Here is a 16,669-nt window from a genome sequence, read left to right on the forward strand (position 1 = left end):
TGAGGTTATAATGCAATCAATATATTAATTTAAAACCATAAATTGACACATCAACCTCACCTAACCTTTCCTATTTGCAGGTGTTTTCATTATTTGCTGGCTGCCGTTTTTTATTACTCATATTTTGAAGACTCACTGCCCAAGCTGCGTGGTGCCGCTGGAGATGTACAACGCCTTCACTTGGCTTGGATATGTGAACAGCGCAGTCAACCCCATCATATATACCACGTTTAATGTGGAGTTCAGAAAGGCTTTCATAAAGATATTGCACTGCTGAGGACATCATTCACTGCACGAATAGAGGAGATGGCGGATATCCATACAGAGGAGGTTAGTGCCGTCATTCAGCGATGTGTGAAATGAAGGATTCACGGAGCCGCCCGCGCTTTTTGGACCGAAGAACTTATTAAAGAAATTGGAGCTTTCAGTGCAGGTTCAAATGAATGTAAAAGTAGAGATTTATTTGTACGTTTCCATCATTTCAGTCTCCGAACCCCCTCAAGCTAGGCTGGGAAGGGAGTGAAGTGTGCTGGATGTGTGAATGTATGTGTATTCTCCCTGGAGTTTATGTGCTTAACTGTACGATGAAGGAATCGCTGCAAGAAATGAGATCTTCAAGGTAAATGAATGACTCCAAAATGATCAGTATTTAATCTATTTATTTCTTTATGAAGGAAGAAATGAATAAAGGTAAAGAGGGTGAATATACTATTTACAAAACATGAAATGAATGCCTATGCCGACAATGAAGGACAATGTAAATAAGAATTACTTTTATCAAAGCCCATGACAAAAATGATCATGCATGTTATATTGGTACGTCAAATTAAACCGCAGCCAACGTATGTCTTCTGTATTTTTGTGTACGTCAGGGTACGCAAAACTATCTGCGCTTTATATAAAGTTGTGTCTGTGTATCTTTGTCTGATGCTCTAGTGTCTTTACTGAAATAGGTGTTTGATTTAACATGTGACAGTTCATATTTGTGGCTGGCAAAAAATAAAGCACAACTCGCTTGTGGAAAAAAGCTTTATCTCTTATGATGAAAGGGGTGATTAGTTTTAAAAAGGCCATTGATATTCAATGGGTTTCACTGGAGTGTCTTATCATGGGCTAACGGTCAACATCTATATTGCAGAGTAAAGGTTACAACTGCACTTCAATTTTTGTGTACCTTAAGTAGAGAAATCAATTATTAATTCGTAAAGTTAAAGTAACATAAAGATATATGTTGATTTGACATACTTCAACACCACTTTGTTTTGCTTTATCTAAATGTAGTCTTCAGAAAAAACAGGATCTATGGTTTACGAACATAGATATAAATCATTTCGGATTTAAAGGTGCAGTTTGTAGATTTTAGTGACATCTAGAGGTGAGGTTGCGAATTGCAAAGCACACTGAGAAGCTTTGATAGCCATCACAGGACAAACATATCTTTGTCTGAGACAACAGTGACAAAACATGATCTGTAGAGCAAATATCCATTTAGGGCTAATGTAGAAACATGCAGTTCAAAATGGCGGCTTCCATGTAATGGCGGCTCCCCCCGGAGTCTATGTAGATAAAAATTTGTAATTTTAAGGTAATAAAAAAAATACAGGTCATTATGTAAGGTCTTTATACACCATTTAAAATATAGTTATGTACTGTAGTGTTGGGCGATGTGCCCTATTGTGAGATCGTCCTATCGTCAGCCTTAGATCGCCAAAGAGTTTTTTTTTACCTTAAAATAACATTCCAAAAAAGTTTCAGTCGTTCATCTACTCGAAACAGGGTGAACGGCACTTTCACATTCGCTTTCCAGCCCTCTATTGGCCAAAACCGCACTATAGAAGTTTCAACCTTCGGGTCGCTGTCTTGTTGTTCGAGTGAAAACTACAAAAACTTGCTTTATGGCAGACCTACAATCCAATCAGAGCCAGTTTTGCTGCAGTAGGGTAAATTATTTACGACGGTGGTAATGGACAATTCAGCTTCCAACCTGTAGGGGGAGCAAAGAGCAAAAAGTCTTTAGTGTTGCTTTAAAACGGAACTCTTCAGATCCGAGCAAGAGTCGAAGACGCGCACATTAAGTCCAGGTGTGTATGAGAAGGAATCCACACACTTTACAAGCTCTCTCGCGCAAAGGGTAGCCCACAAACCCTCTCATGTGAGGAAAAGCACGCAATGTGCATGTTAATGTAAAACTATGATGATAATAATAATAACTATCGCCAACTATTATCATGACAGCCCACTATCGACCATATGTCTGACGATCGTCAATACGCAATAGTGACGTCTATCGGCACAACCCTGTCAAGAGATCCTTCTAAAAAGTGTATTTTATGATCAAACTTTTTCTTTTCCAGCATGCAGAGACTACACTGTAAAAAATACTCTGCATTTTTTTCAAATCAACATATATTTTCATGTTTCTTTAACTCGAAAAATTAAGTTAAACAATTTCAACTTGATTTTATAAGTTATGTCAACTTTTCACAAGCCAAAACTAAAAAAAGTAGATTGAATTGACTTTTTTTACAGTGTACTTTAAGCCATGGTTCATTATAGTTAATACTGTGGCGTTATCAAAACATTGCTTTAATTTGTACAAATATTCCTACCAGCTCGACAAATCTCAACCAATGGCATGCAATTGGGGCGCGACTATCTGATTTTCTGACTAATTGCAGGTGGAGGAAATGTTTGTCTTTATTATTTTCAGTTCTGTTTGTTGATGCTTATTATTTGGTATAAACCCCATTTTCAGAAAAGTGGGGACAGCTCATTTTTTTAATAAAATCAGAAAGATTTGCAAATCTCGTAAGCCTGTATATTATTTACAATAAAACATATAAAACATAAAATGTTTAGAAAATGTACCATTTTAAAGAGAGAAATGTGGTAAATTTAAATGTGATGGCTGCAACACATCTCTAGAAAGTTGGGAAAGGTGCAACAAAAGGCTGGGAATGTTTTATTTAAAATAAAACAGCTAGTGGACCATTTTTTAACTATTAAGCTCAGTGGATCTGAACTGAGATAGTGCCATGGGGGCCCAGTTTCATAACAATTTATTATTTATCATACATTATATGTAATAACCAACAGCACTACATTGTTTCATTTAATATGTTTTTAATTCAAATTCTAAGTTTGAGATGAATTTTCCTTTGGGGGGGACGTGAAGGGATGGACCTTACACAAGATATGGAGGGAAACTACTGACTTAATTGGCAACCGGTCAATAACATGACTAGAAGCTGAGTTTCTCAGAATTAAAAATGAGCAGATGTTCACCAGTCTGCCAAAAACTTCAGTCCTCAAGGTAAAATCGCAATGATGATGAATATCTCATCATCTGCTGTGCATAATATCATCAGCATATTCAGAAAATATGGAGAAACCCAAGTGTGCAAGGAACAAGGGAAGATCAGTATTGGATGCCGTGATCTTTGGGCCATTAGGTGGCACTACATTAAAAACAGGCATGATTCTGTCATGAAACCAGAAACCAGCCATTGGTCTCCTCAGTTACATACAATAGTAGTAAACGTGGGCCTATCCCAACTTTTTTGAGATGTGTGGTTGCCGTACTGTACCTGTCAACAACTGGATACCAAATCAATATCGATATTAGTCCGGTATTGGCGGGAATGTCCGGATCAAATATTGTAGAAGTGTACAATCCGATCCAATACCAACACAGACCTTGTCATGGCAACTTGGGGTAAAGCCTACCCAGTCTCACAACGCAGAAATTCGTGATAATATCACGAAAAAACAATCAAAAATTACGTGACTATAAAAAAAAAAATCGTAAGACTGGGATGGGTAAAGCGTTACTTCCTGAGCAACATGAATTTGCACAAAGTTGCGCTTTAAATTGTCCAAAGTTACATCTTTTTTTTATACATTTTTTGTGCTGACTAACTACAAATGTTGCTACTAGTCTGTTTGAAACAATTTAAATAAAAATGAAAAATGAGTCTTGAATTTGCAAAGTCAAAATGTTTTTGTACGGCTAACAAATGAGTTATTTGCAGAGATGGAGATGGTAATGGGTCGGCCCAGCCATAGTTTCTTTATCAATTCATGTTTCTTTTTCATTTGTATTATATTTCTTTTTTTATTTGTACTATTTTCTAAGTAGCACACTCTTTGCCGTGTTTTTGTGTGCACGTTTTGTATAGTTGATATAGATATCAACAGCGCAACTGAGTAGGTTGCCAGGTTGAGGTCACAAATGGGTTCACATTGTATTGTGTGTCTATTGTGTGAGTAGGGTGTGTTCATATAGGATCTGGCAACTGAACAAACCTTGGAATAATGTCTTAACGTGCTTATTTATATAACAAGGTAGGGCCGTAAAAATTACGGGAGAAATAACAAAACGGGAGGGGGCGGGAGATTGTGAAATAAAGAAGACTCCTGGGAGAAAGATATGGTTGTTGCCATCAAATTTAAAATTACATTATTTTGTTTCATAAATTGGCACATTCCTCAGTTGAAACATTTGATATGATTCAGTAACTGAAGATAAAAACATATCAAATGTTTCAACTGAGGAATGTGAATAAAATATGGGTTTATTATGTAGGGCTGGGAAAAGATTAATCGCGATTAATCGCATACAAAATAAAAGTGATTTTTGGCATAATATATGAGTGTGTGCTGTGTGTAAATATTATGTACATATAAATACACGCACATTCATGTATGCATTTAAGAAACATTTACATGTGTATATATATATTTATTTATATTTTATTTATTCTATATTATATATAAATAAATAAAAATTATATATAAATAAAACAAATCTGACATGAATATATGTATGTGTGTGTGCTTAAATATACACAATAATTACACACAGTACACACACATATTATGCAAAAAAAAGAATTTATTTTGTATGCGATTAATTGCGATTAATCTTTTCCCAGTCCTAAGAGATTTGCAAATGATTGCATTCTGGTTTGTTTAACATTTCACACGGATGTCCTAAAATGTGTATTATTTGAAGAATGAATGAAAAGTGTGCCTACAGTAAGTAACTATGTATCAGAATATCAAGCTATAGAAAGTGCCGTTTGACAAACTTTGTGAATGCAGAGCTTGTTTAAAAGCTATTCAGTTATTTACTTAATTCATTAGTTAAAGGTGCAGTGTGTAAATTTTAGCAGCATCTAGTGGTGAGGTTGCGAATTGCAGTCCATTGCCCACCCCTCGCTTTTGAAACAAATAGAGAAGCTACCGGAAAAACATGTCATCAACGGAGACAACTTTGTAAAAAAAAAGTTTGTCCATTAAGGGCTTCTGTAGAAACATGGCGGCACAAAATGCCGACTTCCATGTAAGGGGACCCTCGGCGTATGTAGATAAAAAATGTCTCATTCTAAGGTAATAAAAACATAACGGTTCATTATAAAAAGGTCTTCATACACCCCTGATAATATAGTTTTATATATTATTTTGCATTTCTGTCAAGAGATCCTTTTAAAAATTACACACTGTACCTTTAACTATTACCTAATTCAATCCCTATTTTTACAACGCAAATTTTCAACCCAAGATGTCAAAATGTGTTTAAAAAGCCCTGCTTTCATTCTAATGGTTTTATCAGGATATGCTCATAAAAACAATGCAATGTAAATGCTGTACAGTTTTTAATCACAATACTTCTCATATGTGTTTTGCAACACGGTCTCTTATTGTACAGGTATGTCACATTAGCACAATATCGATGAAAGTTTAAATGTAAGTTTACGCTGTGTCAAATATTTTGTAATACTAAATGTAAATATCAAATAAATAAAGATTCATGTCAGGCATTCTGGACAGTGCATTTCTGTTCATGAAACACAACTTTGATATTTAAGTCACGGGAAATGAATGTTACGGGTAGGAGTGAGTATTAATAGGGGTCTAGCGGTGTTTGAAGGGGCAATCTAGCGTACATTTATCATATGTTGGCTTTTAAATAGTGTGACATTCCTTGAAAATAAGGCTAATGCAAGAAAAGGTCATTGTTTGACAGAGAGCGGAGATGAAAAGCAACTGGCATTATGGGTACTCTGAAAACACACTGGTGCAATAAAAAAATAAAGCCTCATTTAAACGTACTGTAAGAATGAAATGGATCTTTTTAGAACTCGAAGGTTCTCCGGAGAACCAAAAATGGTTCTTCTGCGACATCACTGCTGAGATCCGTTTTATTTTAAGAGCGTATGGAAATGTGAATCCCATCATGCGAGCTACTTGAAGTATCTTATTCACAATAACAAGGTTGTTGTTTGATAGTTTGGCTGATGTTTAATCATCATAATTACAATCAGAATCTTGATTTTAAAAAGTTTTACATGTCTTTAATAATAAGAGGGTTTTATTTATAAATTAATATGCAGTGTAAGTGTGGCCACAGAGTCTTGCATGAGGGCAGGTGGGGGCTTCAGCTATGATTAGAACATGAGATGAACTAGTCACTAAGACAGATCATAATTACGGCCCACTATTGAAAAGTATACACTAGGTTAGTGATGGATTGAAGTTAATTACAGTGGAGGACTTTAAACTGAAATTGCTTTCAGACACTGATTATTCTCGCTGATTATTGACAACCCTAGGACCTTCAATCAACAACATTTCCAATTCTTTGATAAATTGAATCAAAAGAATCAAAATTACAAGTGAGTGTTTAATTAGCATATGAAGTATCCATTTTCTAATCAAGCATCTTTTGAAATGGGTTGTTATCTTATATTTTGTTGTTTATTACCCGTTTTTGCTAAGGCATCTATTTTTGTTCCACCATGAGCAATTTAGTTTGAATTATCTCATATATTCCTCAACCTCATGACATCTTAGATACACTCACCTAAAGGATTATTAGGAACACCATACTAATACTGTGTTTGACCTCCTTTGCCTTCAAAACTGCCTTAATTCTACGTGGCATTGATTCAACAAGGTGCTGAAAGCATTCTTTAGAAATGTTGGCCCATATTGATAGGATAGCATCTTGCAGTTGATGGAGATTTGTGGGATGCACATCCAGGGCACGAAGCTCCCATTCCACCACATCCCAAAGATGCTCTATTGGGTTGAGATCTGGTGACTGTGGGGGCCATTTTAGTACAGTGAACTCATTGTCATGTTCAAGAAACCAGTTTTCACCAGCTTTGTGACATGCTGCATTATCCTGCTGGAAGTAGCCATCAGAGGATGAGTACATGGTGGTCATAAAGGGATGGACATGGTCAGAAACAATGCTCAGGTAGGCCGTGGCATTTAAACAATGCCCAATTGGCCCCAAGGGGCCTAAAGTGTGCCAAGAAAACATCCCCCACAACATTACACCACCAACCTGCACAGTGGTAAGAAGGCATGATGGATCCATGTTCTCATTCTGTTTACCCCAAATTCCGACTCTACCATCTGAAAGAAAATCATCAGACCAGGCAAGATTTTTCCAGTCTTCAACTGTCCAATTTTGGTGAGCTTGTGCAAATTGTAGTCTCTTTTTCCTATTTGTAGTGGAGATGAGTGGTACCCGGTGGGGTCTTCTGGTGTTGTAGCCCATCCGCCTCAAGGTTGTGCGTGTTGTGGCTTCACAAATGCTTTGCTGCATACCTCGGTTGTAACAAGTGGTTATTTCATTCAAAGTTGTTCTTCTATCAGCTTATATCAGTCGGCCCATTCTCCTCTGACCTCTAGCATCAACAAGGCATTTTCCCGCACAGGACTGCCGCATTCTGGATGTTTATCCATTTTCACACCATTCTTTGTAAACCCTAGAAATGCTTATGCGTGAAAATCCCAGTAACTGAGCAGATAATCAAAATTGCTTAAATCACCTTTCTTTCCCATTCTGACATTCAGTTTGGAGTTCAGGAGATTGTCTTGACCAGGACCACACCCCTAAATGCATTGAAGCAACTGCCATGTGATTGGTTGATTAGATCATTGTATTAATGAGAAATTGAACAGGTGTTCCTAATAGTCCTTTAGGTGAGTGTATATATGCAGCCAAACCTTGAAGACCTGCCAGAAATTTTCATGGCTATAGTGTCTTAGCAACATATCAAGTTCTCAGTCACTACATGGAAGATAGTATTGTTTCCCCCTCACTCTTATCAAAGTTAAAATCCCCCACAAGTCACCGGTCTCTAGACGCTTAACAGATGTAGCACTGATGAAGGACTGGCACTTGCTTCCTGAGCTTTTACTTAAATTGTCAAGTTGTCTGTCCCTGGAGTTTTCACTGTGCCAAGATTAAAACTCAGAAGACAGACAGACAAAGAGATAGAGAACCGTGGCTTGGCTTGAAGATGGTTTGTTTCAGCACCATTAAAAGGATATATCAGCTCAACAAATTTTCCTCATGTCTGTGGATTGACCCTCAGAGGATACATGGACTGAACTAATCTTCCAGTAATGCAGCTAGAGTCTTCTCAGGTCAATAATACTAGACAAGTTTTTCAAATGACGTGTCAGCAACAGATTGTAATCTTTTTATACTCAGCGACCTGAGAATCTACAGCTCAAATGGAGAGACTGCACTGGATAGTATGATATTTTATACCCATTTATGAGATAAATAAAAGAGTGCTGTAGGTTTTCTCAGGACAAAAATCACAAATGAGATCTTGTTGTGTCTCAAAGCGTGAGATTAAACAGATCTCTGTTTAGTTTGGTTTTTGAGCTTTAACAATCCATGTTTTTTAAGGTTCTTTGGAGATTTGTAAAACAATGTATTTTCTTTGTTTTGATGTATGAGTGACCAGCATCCTGATACAAAACAATAAGTTTAAAGCGTTTGCTCTGGACGTCCATCCTGCAAAGCCTCGGTTTGGACTCAACATGGCGTCGGAGTGAATAAGGTGTATTGTAGAAGAAGCTGATGTTTCTCTCAGGATGTGTTCATACATTAGCAGGAATCCTACATCTCCTGCCTGCTTCATTGTAAGGATGTCAAGACACTCAGTAAAACAAAGTAGGCTAACAGCACTCGCTTCAGAAATAATTCAACACTCCTCTCCCGGCTAAAAATACCAGCGTGCATCTCCTGTTCGACAGAGAAGCCATTGTCTCTGTCCTGTAATAATGTGGAGTAGTACATTGTACTTTTACTAAGAGATGACCAATATGTGTCTTGTGTTTTATTAATCATGTTCTGTTATAAATATCTGTGTATGGTACACTTATTGATCTTCGTCATGGACAGTAATCCCAAAGGAGCATATTAAGATAATTTAAAGGTCACATTATGCATAGAAAGCATGTACAGCAATTTCTGCCCTATAAGCTCCTGCTAAAAGTGTTTCCTGCTGAAAAACAGCATTGCCATGCTGGTTCGTTGCTGGTGGTCACCAGCATGACCAGCACCAAAACACAACATATCCTGTTGACCATAAGGCTATATTATATGCAGAGAATATAAATCTTAGTAGTACATTTGGAGCACATTACACTCTTAAAAATAAATGTGCTTAAAGGTTCTTCACAGTGATAGAAGAACAGTTTTAGTTGAACAATTTAGTCAAACGTTCTTTAGAGGAACCAAATCTGTTATACATTTTTATAATGCAAACCTTGTATCACCTTAAATAACCTTTTGTGATACAGAAAGATCCTTCAGATGTTAAAGTGGCTTTAAAAAAAAAAACATTTAAACAGAAAATCTTTAAATTCTTATATGGCTTCATGAAGCACCTTTATTTTTAACTGATAGCATAAAAGAAGTGCAAAGCCATTTCATGAAGTGTCATCACTTGAGTTTCTATTACACCTTCTGATGTTTGTTCAGATTTGGTTGTTGATGTCATTTCTTAACAGTTAAAAATCACACATGCAGAACTCTATTTGCTTTCCTCTCATGCTTCCCATTTAAAATGTCACTAAACTCCAATCAGGGCTTTAGAGGAACACAAATGCAATAAAGCTACAGCGTTTAGATTAAATTAACATCCACGCTCTTTGAAAATGGCGATAGAAAATGGCATTTTAATCGGATAACGATTGATTAAAGAATCTCACCATTAAAGTGGTAATCTGTATTGAGCGATATGCCAAAGTGTGTGTCTTGCAGATATAAAAAATTTTGTTTCATCTGAGAGCCAGTAATGTGACTGATAGGAGGCAGTGATGACCTTTAAAGCCTGCGATGTGATTTGCTACGTGTCATTTCTTTTTATACTGACTTCTCTGGGATGCAACCAAGCTGGGAGTCACACGTATCAATTGGACAGAGGATATATACAGCACTACGTCTGCTACTTCTACTCAGGTACTTTCAAGTATTGGTGTTTTTCATTTCACGAATAAACTTTTTTTACATTTAATACTTAAGTACACTGTAAAAAAATTCCGTAGAAATTGCAGCTGGGTTGCCGGTAATTTACCGTAGATTTAAATTTATGTTATTTACTGGCAAAATTTTGTTCAAAGTTGAATGAACATTTAACATTTACAAGTCTTTGTCTTTACAGATTAAAACTAAAAAAACAGCATCAAGCAAAACGTTCTGGGAAACAAAATCTGAAGCAAAAAACAGAAAAAGGTTGATGATGATTTCTGGTTCCCAGAATGCTTTGCATGAGGCTTTTATTGTATAGTTTTATTCTGTAAAGATAAAGACTTGTTAATATTTAAAATTTATTTAACTTTGAACAAACTCTTGCCAGTAAATAACATAAATTTAAATCTACGGTAAGTTACCGGCAACCCAGCTGCAATAACATTGTAATTTCTACGGATTTTTTTTACAGTGTACATTAAACATCTAGTACTTTCTTACTTTTACTTTCACAAAAGTTTCACAAAATTCCTTCCAGGAAAATCTTCGATAAATATATAAACATACAAATATATCAAATGAAAGAACAGACCCACTGCTTTCAAACAAACCAACGAAACAGGAAAAAAGTTTTCATCCTTTCAGTTCTCTTTTTAAAACTACTTAAAAACGGGTCGGTTTCTTTAAAAACACCAAATTATGAGTAAAAAGCTGAAATAATTGCATTTTTGTAAAGGAATTTTGTTAGAGATCAGATCCAGAATGGTTATCATAACTTACACTAAGTTTAATTAAATTAGTTTTTGCTTTTTAGATATTGGGTAAGAGCGCAATCTAGTGAATAATAGTGGTAGTATAGATTACCGTAAAAACCCGTAAAATTAAATGAATGTTGTCTCTTAACCCTCAAACGCTCCTCGTTTTCTGTTTACACTTCTGGCCCTTGGGGTCTATATGACGGCAAAATTGAAAGCATAATTGTAAGAAAAATATCTATTTTCAATAGTACAAATAATATATAATTTTTTTTGTTTACTTCTCATCTATACAATAAAGCTGTGTTTTGAGAGATTTGAAGTACTTTTTTACCTGGTTACCACTAAATTCCTCAACTATACCATTGGCTTGCCTGAAAAATATACATTTTTTATGAAAATTCACATAAATTATGATCTAAATGTTGATTTAAATTGTTTTTCAGATATCGATATAGGTGTGAGGTGTTGAATTCAGGCATTGGTTTTTAGAAAAATACATAAAAGAATTACAGTGTAGGAATTGAATCATTTAGACCGGCAGATTCCCATAATTCCAAATCATTACTTTTGTGATACATTTTGTAAATTTATGTTTATATAAACATTAGAAAGGACATTTTAAATTAAATATTATTTCAAATAGTCATTTTTTTTTTAGATTTTGATGCATTTTGAAATGTCTGTTTTTACAAAATGCCATAGAAATTTGAGTGTAAGTGTGTGTGTGCGCACGTGTATGTGTATATGTGTGTGCGTGCGTGTTTGTGAGTGTACATGTGTGTGCACCCCTTTATGTGTTATTTTCTGCATTTGTGACTGATTTTATTTGCCACACAAATGCTCTCTGTGGCAGTCATACCTGTGTGTGTTTGTGTGTGTGTATTTGTGTGAGCATGCGTTTTTGCATTGCATTTGTGCACAAGTACCAGGCCTTAATTTCTGTGTCAAAATGTTTAGATTTATGCTGGATTTATTGATATTTATTTTAGAACTAATGGAAAAAAGTAATTTTTTTGGCATTTCCCATTGACTCTCAATTGGGGTCATATTGACCCCAAGGGACAGATTGTTAAAAAACAATTTTACACACCTTTAGAACAACCGAATCAAGCCCAGTTTTATGTAAAGCTAGATTATTTAGGAAAAGTCACAAAGATTTACATCTCTGAGATGAAGGGAACCTTTTTTGTTATCCAATGAAATGTCGTTTGTGGTCATATAGACCCCAAGGACCGATTGAGGGTTAATTGAGGAGATAACTCGTCAATGGTGGGGAAAGAGTTAAGTACCATCCACCACTGTACATAATTGGGATGTAGCAGCTGAAAAATTTTATTCCGTCCCATTCCAAGCACTTTTTTGACCCAGTGCCAAAATTTACACGTGTGTTTGTTACTTTTCTCTTTTTAATTCAGAAAAACTTAGGCTCAGAAGTGTTACATCATCATCATTATGAGTGATGCAACCTATTAAAATGTATGCACATTAACAATTCAGACGCACCACATAAAACCCTAAATGCAATTTGTATAAGTTGCTTTGCTTACCAGGCCATTTCTATGTATTAATTTTTAACGACTATCTGGCATACTTTTATAGGACAGTAACTGCTGCGATCCAGACACCTGAATCAGCTCTTTTAAACACAACACATCTGGATATATGCCCGCTTATAAAGCTCTTCCCTGTAATTTGATCATCATCTGATGAATCATGGAAACAAATTTCTCCTTGGTAATAGCAAACCTAATAATTTATTTAAATATACAAACAAGATTGCAGGTGTCTCATGAATAAGAAGCACAGGTTTGCACTATAAATTCACAGCAGAGATGTCAAAAGTCAATATTTGAGGAAACATATTACAAATACTCTTGAACAGACTCAGCAGGGCCTCAAAAGGAAGCATCTTCAAATATTAACATCCTCATGGAATTCCATTCGCAGACTTCTGTGTCCTACAGTTTCCCCCGACAGGAACACACCTGTCGGTTAAATACCATACTCAAGGTCAATGGTTCTACTGATTTTACATCACTTACCTTTGGTAAATTAAAGCAGTGGACTAAAGAGCTTGGCCGCTTTCCTTGGATGGGGCAGGAAAAGGCTTGAATTTTTCTTTCTTGTCAATCTCCTACACGCTTTGATTTATTACCCCTGGTCTTTCTTCACCCTCCCTCTTCATCACCCCACAACGCAATCTTATCCCAACGGCTTAACCGTATTTGTTTTGAATCCATCTGTACAGCCGCTCCACACACTCACCGTATGAATCTAACAGCTGACAGCTTGTTTACCAGCAAGGTATCAGGGACGCCATACGATGTCGTCTTGATTGTTTTCCTTACCTGTGCTTAGTTGACAGAAGCCCACTAAAGACCTTCAGCCTGCTCCAAAAAAAAAGGTCAAGAAGAAGAATCTGGAGAGGTACAGCAAAGTGCTCTTCAGTAAAGTGCACTCCTAGATTTAAGGTGTTTTTTCAAAAAAAATAAAAAAAGATACTGAGTCTTTTTTATTTCCAACCCAGTAACATCACAAAGAAATATGGTGTGTAAAATACATACATAATAGTTCTAAAATACTGAATCTGACAGTTTGTCATAACAATGTATTTTTTTCAAAATAATAAGCATTCACATTTATTTGTATAGCTCTTTTTACAATGCATATTGTATCAGAAAATAAAGTTTAAATCAAGAAAATATAAATTTTAGCATTTGCATTTAACAAAATTAATGTGTATATTACTTGCGCATACTGTATATGTACAATATACAGTACTGTGCAAAAGTCTGATGCTGCGTTCACACCAGCCGCGGTAGAGGCGTCAAGCGTGAGTGATTTCAGTGTTAATTCAAAGTGAAGATGTGTTGACGTGCGTCTGGAGGTCTCGCGGCGCGAATGAGGCGTTTAGCGCGGCAGACGCAATTTCGCCTCTTTTGCAAGTCTAGTTCGTGCGAATTGAGCATTGCCGTGGCAAACGCGCGAGTTGAAAAATTTGAACTTTGGCGGAAAAACGTGACGCGTTACCAATCAGGAGCTTGCTCTAGTAGTGACGTGATTACAAGATGCAAGCAGAGTCGCAGAAGCCCCTCCCATGATGAGAACAATTATATATGATCACTTTAACATTGCAAAAACAACGAATCTAATTCTGGCATGGTGGCCTAAGACTCGCACAGTACTGTATACCAAGTTTCTGTGACAACTGAAAGGCGGTGCTGTAGAGCAGTCCCACCATTCTCATGTGCCAACCTCTGCCCATGCCCAATAGCCCAAAGATGACTCTGATGTGTGTGCCAAATTGCAAGAATTTGTCAGCATGAACACCCTAAAACCACCAAAATATTGCACCACATGTCAGAGCGCTGCCCTAAACCATCTGCTCTGACTAGGGGATACATTTTTAATAAATTTCTGTGGTCCGTGGGTTCTAGTCTAAAGTAGCCAGACTTTTATACTGAATGTCTGGGAACCATGGCTGCTTTGAAGGACCGCCCAAGGGCCATGTGACTGACACGTAAAGCAACCAATCACGTTTCGTCCGAAATCGCATACTGTGACAGTACAGTAGGTACTGAATCAGATAAATATATAAATGAATTCGGACATACTACATCCGCCATCTTAGTATACAAGCATCTTTACACAAGCATCTTAGTACACACCCATTAAGAGACACACATAACATGTTTTGGTCATTTGAAACTTTTCTTGTAAATGTGCATTATTAAAAAAAATCACTGGCAGCAGTCTGTTGATTTATTAAAAATGAATGCACACCCCGAAGTGGTACACAGCCACAATGCAAAGCGAAGTGACCCTTATACTTCAGCTGAAGATTCATTTTTAATAATTTAATGGTTTGTTGTCAATTATTCAGCTTATACACCCTCAAGACATTTTTTCAGATTTGTTAACACTTCTTTGAAAAACACTGGTTCAGCATTTCTCATGAAATGGGCCAAGCCATCAGTGCTTATTCAAATGTGTCACTTAAAACTTATAATTTTGGACTATTTCTATGCAGGTATTGAAGTAACAATGTTTGTGACAGAGAGAAATAAAAATACAGTGTTATTTGAAATTTCCAATTCACCTTTTTTCTGGACTGTGGGAGGAAACCAGAGCACCCAAAATAAAGCCATGTTGACACAGGGAGAACATGTAAACTCCGCACAGAAAGACTTCCTGACCCAACACAATAAATCATCACAGCAAAATTTGTATGCGAGTGACATTTAAGATGCTTGCAGATGCTGTTATCCAACTTACAGTGCCTACATTTTTATCACTTTGTGGGTTCCACTTGAAACACCCATCACCCTTACATTGCTAGCACCATGCTAACCCAGCACCTTAAACATAGTCAAGATGGCATTTGCCACTGTGTTACCATACATGAACAATTTAATAACAGGGATAAGATCATTCATGGACTAGAAAGACAAACACAGTACACTGAGAGAGCAAGACTCGCCTGGTATGGAAGATGCAAATGAGGCCAATGTATAAATAGCAGTGCTATCTCTGCTGCACATTTCTCCTGTTATCATAGAAACAAATGCAAAGATCAAGTAGTGGCAACAGTCCTAATGAGCCTTCTTTAACAGGAATTAACAACCCAGAGACTTTTATCTACCATGAAGACAGATCACAAACTAAGTATTCACATTTTCCAGCACATTACTGTATGATGCATAATTTATAGTTGTATGCATGCAGGATGTGGGTGGGAATGGTGGGTTTTAAAACAGAATCTACAGTAGGATGTTTTATTTTGTGTTAGGCTACCACATTACTGAGATATGTGCATATGCCATGTTTCTCTTTACACAGGGATTTTAACAGTTCGTGTACATGCTGAAAAATTAAGGTCCTTTAATCTTTACACTCCTTGTCGGGCTGTATAGTGTATATATTTTTATATTTTTTATAAATAAATTCTAATCTTCGTTTTGGTATCTCAAATCTGTACAAAGCAATGTCTGTGTCAGGTGGTACAACCAATGTAAAACTGGACAAAATGCTACTTTATCAACTGCATTTTAATTGTATTTAAAAAGATTATATATGTGAATTAAGGCAACTTTAAAAAAAAAAGGCTTGTGGGGAATGAGTTAAGCTAAATAATTTTAATATGTTAATAATTTATATCATTTTATTTTAAAAATCGCAAGCCAAGGATGCCTATATTGTCATTATACTTTTTTAAATTATTGTTCCTAAATGTATAGATCTCAAATGTAAGTTTTATGGTAAAGTTGTTTTACAATTTCAAATTTTCAAAACTATTTTCAGGATCATAATTTTAAATGGCACTATCAAATTAACAAACAATCAGTATGGCACAGGGAGCGTAATACAACTTACCTGCCAAATAGACAATGCTTGGTTGTACCACCTGACTTTTTTTGATTAGGGGTGGATATCAAAATATTGTTAAAAAATCATTAAAATGTTCTAAAACTGTGCTAAAAATGTGTTCAATAAACAAAACGATTTTTACAAAATATTTTTGATATTCCCTTTTAGAAAAAATGTCAGGTGGTACAACCAATCAATGTCAAAAGATTTTTTTAAAATAGGTTTTTAAGAGCTTGTTTTGTCATTGACCAAATATTTC

At 36.0% G+C, this 16,669-nt stretch overlaps 1 protein-coding gene across 2 annotated transcripts in view; it reads left to right on the forward strand.

Moving 5' to 3' along the window:
• Positions 1 to 4,734, forward strand: part of drd2b (dopamine receptor D2b) — a 77,548-nt gene extending 72,814 nt beyond the window's left edge. Inside the window, exon 8 of one of the 2 annotated variants that reach the window (XM_065284135.1) lies at positions 81 to 4,734. In XM_065284135.1, the coding sequence (XP_065140207.1) occupies positions 81 to 277 (197 nt within the window). In that variant the 3' untranslated portion in view covers positions 278 to 4,734. The remainder of the gene's footprint in view (positions 1 to 80) is intronic. The other variant, XM_065284136.2, reaches the window with a different exon arrangement.
• Positions 4,735 to 16,669: the final 11,935 nt, after the last annotated feature.

This window comes from Paramisgurnus dabryanus, chromosome 5 (genome assembly GCF_030506205.2).
Source record: "Paramisgurnus dabryanus chromosome 5, PD_genome_1.1, whole genome shotgun sequence".
NCBI classification, from domain to species: Eukaryota; Metazoa; Chordata; class Actinopteri; order Cypriniformes; family Cobitidae; genus Paramisgurnus; species Paramisgurnus dabryanus.